The sequence below is a fragment of the Nothoprocta perdicaria genome, unplaced genomic scaffold, assembly GCF_003342845.1.
Source record: "Nothoprocta perdicaria isolate Ctin4 unplaced genomic scaffold, notPer1 scaffold_163, whole genome shotgun sequence".
In the NCBI taxonomy this organism is placed as follows: domain Eukaryota; kingdom Metazoa; phylum Chordata; class Aves; order Tinamiformes; family Tinamidae; genus Nothoprocta; species Nothoprocta perdicaria.
The window spans coordinates 1,798,204-1,805,095 of record NW_020454794.1 but is presented as its reverse complement, the minus strand read 5'-3'; the positions used below and the strand labels follow the sequence as shown (position 1 = coordinate 1,805,095).

The following is a 6,892-nucleotide window of genomic DNA, read 5'->3' as shown; positions in this document are numbered from 1 at the left end:
GTTGGCGGCGGTTGCGGCCCCCGGCGGCCGTTGCGGCTGCCCGGCCCCGCGGCGGGTCTGCGCTGGCGCCGCAGCGGCGCCTACGCCGCGAGGGAAGCGCCCGCTGCTCCCRGAGCCGGGCTTTTGTTTGGAGAAGGCTACGCGGTCTGGTTAATATTTTTCATTATTTCATTAGAAACTTTTCCTGTTGGAACCTTGACCCTTGCCAGTAAGTGGTAGTATTTTCTGCGCGTGCTCCCGCCCTCCGTTTTTATTATTATTTTTTAATTTCTGCCCGCYGCGGAGCAGTAAAGGAGCCCGAAAGTTCCCTTGGGCCCCGTTATCCGTGTGCGCCCCGTGAGCCCCACTGGGGCGCAGCCGCCTGCGCCGCCGGCCGCGCCGTGCGGGCCCCTTTCCGCACTCCCAAGGGTCCCTTACAGCCGCCCCGTCTCCGTGCGGGTCCCAGGGGGCCCGGGTGAAGGMTCGTCAGCCCCTCCGGTGCCCGGTTTGTGTGGCGGGAGCCTGGGAGCGCCAGGCAGAACCGGCCGCGTTTCCAGCCGGTTGCGTTTCAGGTGAATCACTTGCCTGGATCGGCAGTGCTCGGGCTTGCACGGATCTCCCTTGGCTGGYGGGAAAAGCCACTCTTGTCTCCCTTTACCCCGTTCTTTTTCCTGTCACCAGAAGGAGAAAACARAAAGTTTTCTTAGAGAGCTGTAAGTGCTGGTCCTCTCGAGTCCTTTTAAGTTTTGGCATTTGAAAGGGCTTAGAAATGGGCGTTCTCTAACAGAATAGTGTGTTGGAGCATTAAGTATAGCTGGAGTTAGACAGGTAACTTTGTTGTGGTTGTGATTCATAGCTGGAGTAGTCAAAATGGAGCCCAAACCTGGAAAACAGTTTGGCTTTACCGGTAGATCCGTTTCTTTTCAGTGCAGAAGTCCCGTTGTGCTTCTTGCTGCACAAGGATACAGAGACGTTTTATTTGTTCCTACCTTTTAGAAATTTGCAGATGGAAGGGGCTACAAAGTGTTGCCGCATTTCGGTCCGTGGGCTAATCAGCTGCAGAGTCCTCGGTGAGAACACTCCGCTTGCTTTCCTGGGAAAGCAGAGCCTAAGTGGGAGCGTTACCCATTTCGCTTCCTCTCSARTGGCTCCGTGCGGTTGTGGTTGAACCTGAGAGAAGGTTTTGACGACGCGAGGGTCCCGTGCRCCGCAGGGACATCCGAGGCTCCCTAAGGAGGGCCGAGCCGTTGCGGTGGGAGTGCATGCTCAGGCCTTGCCAGTCTGAGCTTCCACGCGGGATCAGCTTCAAAATCAAGCCCCGCAGGYGCCAGGAAAGGAGCGTTTTGGGGGTGGCCATGCGGCGCCCCCCGACCCCTCTCTTGGTTAAACCGTGGCGGTGGCCGGAGCGGGTGGCGCTTGAGCAGCGCTCCTGTGTGTTATTTAGTGTCGTGTATTCACTGGGCCTGCCTGAGCACAGCTGCTTTAGGGCTCTGCTCGTGTATTTGCATGAGGTGTTTTTTCTTGCAGGGCTTTTCCCTCCTCTCTCCTTGCCAGGGCATTTTGTCCATGATCTCAACGGGACCTAGCAGAGCTGCAGGGTGTATTTTGTGTGGATTCGTTCCTGAAAGACGCATCRCATGAGAGCTTTTCTCTCCCATGTCTGTATTTCTCTGGGTCGTGCTTTTGAATCGGTGTCTGAGCAGGTGCTTGTAAGAAGGAGAGTGTATTTACTGCCGTTATTTAATTTRTGTTCTGGGGCATTTACTGAATGTACATTGTGCTTGCAAGCAGAAGGTACAGAAAGTGAAGGAGGTTGTGTTTGGATGTTCATTATCTGACCAGTGTAATTTGATTTTCTCTCTTCCCCGGGCTTGTATTTTTCAAGTAAATGTTTAACCTGCCAGCGAATCCGGGCCTCTGCTTGAGAGCTTTGTTGGATCAGAGATTTAGGAAGGAGGTTGGTTTTTAGAAACACTTTCTCCACAGAAAATGATAATTTTGGAAGCAATTGTTAATTTTTAACAAACAGTAAATTAATAGAATTCCTGGAATTATTTGGCTCAGCAGTCGCTGTTAGTCCTGCTTTTTTATTGCCATAGAGGAAGACTTCCTTGGATGCCTCCAGCCAAAGGAAGATGTGCGATGGAAGCCCCTTCCGGGTCAAAGCTGGCTGGATCGGGACACCCGCCACGACCCCTGCTTCCGAGCTCACATTCCAGGAATAAGCTGGAGCCGCCACCAGGAGAATAATGCAAGGTGGTTCAGTTTGAGAGTGCACCAGGGCTGCTGCTTTCATTCTTTATTAGGGGATGTTGAAAGCTCCATTTAGCTTCCTGTTTGATTAGATTAGCCCTTTATTTATTTATTTATTTATATATTTTTCATTTTGACAGCAAAACTGCTTGTTCTGTGACCTGTTGGGAATGTTTTTGCCATGGGCACYGGATTAAGAGCAACTTTTTGCTCTTCCCAAGCAGTTTCTGTTTGCTCAGTGCTTCACATTACACACTCTTGRTGCATACTTATAAATGTATTTAAAACACCRCCAAACACTTAAGATTCTTTTAAATACTTCTGGCCTCTTACAAATAAGATTAAAGACCGCTAAAGTTTGTAGACTTTATTTCAAGCAGTTTTGTGTCTTTACTTTCTGATGCACAGTGATTCTCTTCCCAGCAAGAAGTTGGAGTAAAGGTTATGAATTTCACCAGTGTTTTTAACTGATTTATGATACTCCCCCCCATATACTTTTCCAGTCTCCAAGAGATTCCAGCTGGGGACACMTTCCAAGGTGGATGTGGTCATCTTAATCCTCAGCGGATGAAGGTGCAGGAGAGAGAGCCATTTCCCCTCAAGCTCACATRAACCTTAGCAGTTCACAACTTCAAATATCAAATAACACGCTGGCAAAAAGAAGCATCTGTGCTATGTGAGTTTGAACTTTGTTATTCCTCCAGTAAAATCAGGTGTGATAAAAACACTTACTTGAGCCATATATYGCTAACTGAAATAAAGTCTTAGGGTTTTACCTTCTTGCAAGGTGGTCGTTCTCAAGCTGATCTCTGGAGCACCTCCTGGGTGTGAGTGGAGATCTGATTAGTTACAGAGCTTATTTCCACTTGCCCGGATTTTAATTTTTAGTGCATACAGAGCAAWGCTTATTGATAAGCTCTATGCCCCTGTCTGGAAATTTAGCACAGAGCGAAAGGTTTTTTGCTGCTCGTTCGTTCTCTGCAGTGCAAACAGCAGAGTAGTCCTCTTACACACATGAGCTTTTGTTAGTGCCATTCCTCTCCCGGGGTGAATAACTTTGTAATACGGTCCCTTTCGGAGAAAGGCAGCCACTGACCCCTTACAGGGACACATCCTAAATCCTTATTTTGTCGGAGATACCTAAGGAGAGCTTCCTTATGGYAGTGAAAACCCAGCGGACGCCGGGAATGCAGAGCTGCTCATGAGCAGGAGCAGGTTTGCGTGTCGATTGCTCCCGGTTATTGCTCTGCACCATGAGAAGGGAGAGTTTGTAGACTAGGCATGTTGTAGTCGGTCAGAAATATGGTCAAGTCTCGGCTTTTAGTAGGGAACATATACTTTTATATACTACACCATATACTTTTACTTACTCTTACCGTTTGGGAAGGTGTTCGTGGCCTTGTAAGAGCCGTCCTGACACAGACCCACAGGGCCAGGGAAGTCACTCTCACTRTTACAGTGTCCAAAGCACCACAGCAAGTTGCTGATAGCTMAAAGTAACACTTGCTCTATAATAATAATAAWAAAAAARGTTAATTAAGAATAAATGTAGTAGTTTGAGGGGAGCAAAAGGTCCCAACAGCAATGTTAATAAAAGATTCCTCAGTATCTCTTTTTATGTCTTTGTTTACTTAAGGGAAAAACTCCCTCTGAAACCTKGTACGAGAAGGGGGGAAATCCAAACAATTTGTTGGAAACCTGGACTCTTGTCAAAATGTTATCTAGCCTTGCCCATGAGTGGAATTCGCATCGGCAGGGTTTTTAGTTTTCCTTCAGCCTTTTTTTATTTGCTTGTTTTTTTTTACYGTAGTTTTTTTTTTCTGAGCTCATGCTTAGATACCCTCTCTTAARAGAGTGACTTCTGCGTGGTGACAGAATTTAAGTAATACTAGGTTGTTTTGCTTATATCAGGTACTGCAGCCACCAAAAAGGAGAGAGATGATGTTTTATGATAGCACCCAAAGTAACACATTGTGSCCCGGTAACTCGGGGTGCTGCAAGCAGCAGCTTGGGTGTCCCACCTCCTGGTTAGTGTTCAGGTAGAAAACAATTCCGCATTTATGGATCTGTAACGTGAGAATCAAAGCATTTGGCTCTGTGGCCTTCAGGGCTGTAAAAATAGGCTCGACCTAATCTGAACGTGACTTTCATTGCCGTCACAGTGGACGGGGATGAACAGCTGCACCAATCCTGGCCTGTTCTCATACAAATGGCTCGTGGAGAGCGGGAAGAGGCTGGAACTTCACAGCTCCTGAGCTGCCCTTTCGGGGCGCCGAGCGGGGCTCCGTGTGCCCAGGATGGGACTTGTGGGATCCTCCTCATTTCCTACATGGATGACTTTCCCTTTTCCCTGTTCTGTGCCCCGGTAAAAGGGGAGTAGCAAGGTGATGCTTGGTGTTCCTCTGCCTCAGGCTGCTGAGAGGCACCCGGGTTTATTGAAGCCATCGGCTCATGTTACTGCCTTCAAACCGAGGGGAAATCCTTGGTGTTTGTGACCGTCTTGGCTGTGGAGTTTGCCCTTTCCTCGGCGCTCCCCCGTTCACAACTGGGGTGCCCCGTAGCCGCTGGCTGCCGCTGCGGAGCTGCGCGTGCCGGAGGCCGCCCGTCCTGCTGGTGCTCCCGCGCAAGGTGTTCCCTTCATCCCTTGCTTTGGCTTCCCTGACTTTTATTTCTCCATCTTATCTGTTTTTTTGATAGAGGGAGAGAGGCGGGAAGCAGCAATAAAACGCAGCGCTGAGCTCTGAAGTGCGGATTTGGAGATGCTCTCGCTCCTGAGCTTTGCATTGGAGCAGGAACCTGGCAGGCTCCAGCTCTCCCTGCGCATCCCTGAGGGAAAGGGCGCTCCCGGCTAGCGTGCTGCCATCCCGCAGCAATCCCGGCTGGCACGTGGTTGGGCAAGGTGCTCCGCGCTCCCGGAGGTGCCGCCGGTCATCGCCTGGTGCCTTGGCCTTGGCCTTGGCCTTGGCCTTCCGTGCCAAGGGAGCCCAGGGTTTGTGCTGAACAGCAGGGCCTGGCTCTGAGGGCCACGTGTCTCCTAAAAAGCAAAGCCTAAGAGCAGCACTGCTCAGTGTGGTGGTACTGTAGCCCTCCTTGCCTGCTTTTTTATTATTAATTTTTCCCCCCATGAACCAATTTCAGTTATTTTAGTGTAAATTGAGCTTTAATCATCCACTGCTCAGTATCTCTGAAGTTGAGAAGGAATTTTAAGCAATATGTGGAGAGTTGGAGCTGATGGAGGCAGGGAGCCTGCATTGCTGACTTTTAAACACTCAATATGTTTAGTAGAAATAGCTGCTAGATTAACTCACTGTACGTGTGTGTCTTTTCTAGATTAGTTATGAATAATGATGCTTATGGGATAACTTGCAAATAACTTGCAAATCCTTCAGCTTTCTGCAGGGACGTGAGGTGTGAAGAAACGTATCTTTAAAATGAAAAGAAGGGTAATACTTTCAGTAGTGYGTTTGAGAACCGGATTCATATAAAATATCCTTGAGGGTTTATTTTTTATTTGAAGAAGTACTGAGCAAATTTGTTGTGCATTCAGTTGGGATTGTCTTGGAAAATAAAATCAAGTTGCACAGTGCATAATGTGCAATTTGCAAGCAGTTTATTGACCTCTGTCAAACAGAGGCTACCTGTTTGTTGCAGGATTTATTAGAAAAAAAATAAATTGGTCCCTTGCAAATGTTTTTTTTCTTGAGGTTTTCTGTGGTGTTGTATGCCTGACGCCAGGAGGATTTTTGAGAAAGTTCATTGGAAGTTAGAGGTCTCCCAGAACCCACGTCTGSAATTTCCCATGGYGAAGTTAGCACAGGGGTAGCTGCTTCCCCGSAACAGCCCTGCGTTTTGGAGCGGGGAGAGAAGCTCATGAGAAGTTGGTGGAATGACTGTTAAAGGGAAGGAGGTAGTCTCAGTTATCAGTTTCATCCACAAATCTTGTCCCATGCGGAATGAGAAAAAATACCTAAGAGAACTTGGACAGAAAGCAGCACAGCAGTTCCTCTCCTCTCTCTGCCCTCTGTTTCTATTTCCTTTTTATTCTGGTGTATTTTATAAGTGGTTTCGCTGCTGCCTTTGGTGSAGAAGGAAGTCTGCAGCATCCTAGGGCATCTGGGTGCGAGCCAGAGACCCTTTGGAAAKACCCTTCCATGGGACAAGCCATTAGGACATAATATCAGAAGGTACTGGATGTATTAGYTTCAAAATCTGTGTGCTTTGTAAATGTTCATCTTTGTTTTAGAGTGCTTTTTAGTGGTTTGTCTGCTTGCTGCTTCAGTGGGAAGCAGAGTGCAAGTGTCCAGGGTGGAAGGTCWGTCAAAACAAGAGCCACCTGAGGAGCCCTTGGAAAATACTGCCCCTAGCTTCAATAATATTTTCCTTCTCCTTGGGTTGCAACTGAATTAGCATATACAGCTTTTATTTRTTTGTTAATATTGGATGTTTTCTTAAATCCTCTTACAAATGCAAGCCAGCTATTAGAAGCTCCTTTCTTTCTTCCTCTATCTCCTTTTTATTTATTTAATTTACCTAGCACAGGGGTCCAACACTCCTTGGAGAACCTCCCCGGGCACCTCCAGCTTTATTTGGTATTTAAGAGCAGGAAAGCCAGGTGGTAACGTGCTTGGATTTTGGTCAAAACGGCCGTCGTGAGGGCCAC

At 47.9% G+C, this 6,892-nt stretch overlaps 1 protein-coding gene across 1 annotated transcript in view; it reads left to right on the top strand.

Moving 5' to 3' along the window:
• Positions 1-136: 136 nt before the first annotated feature.
• The window catches only part of TBC1D8 (TBC1 domain family member 8), a gene marked incomplete at its 5' end in the record, with an annotated part of 41,745 nt that continues 34,989 nt past the window's right edge, over positions 137-6,892 (top strand). The window contains one exon of the mRNA XM_026035653.1: positions 137-208. Within this exon, the coding sequence (XP_025891438.1) occupies positions 137-208 (72 nt within the window). The remainder of the gene's footprint in view (positions 209-6,892) is intronic.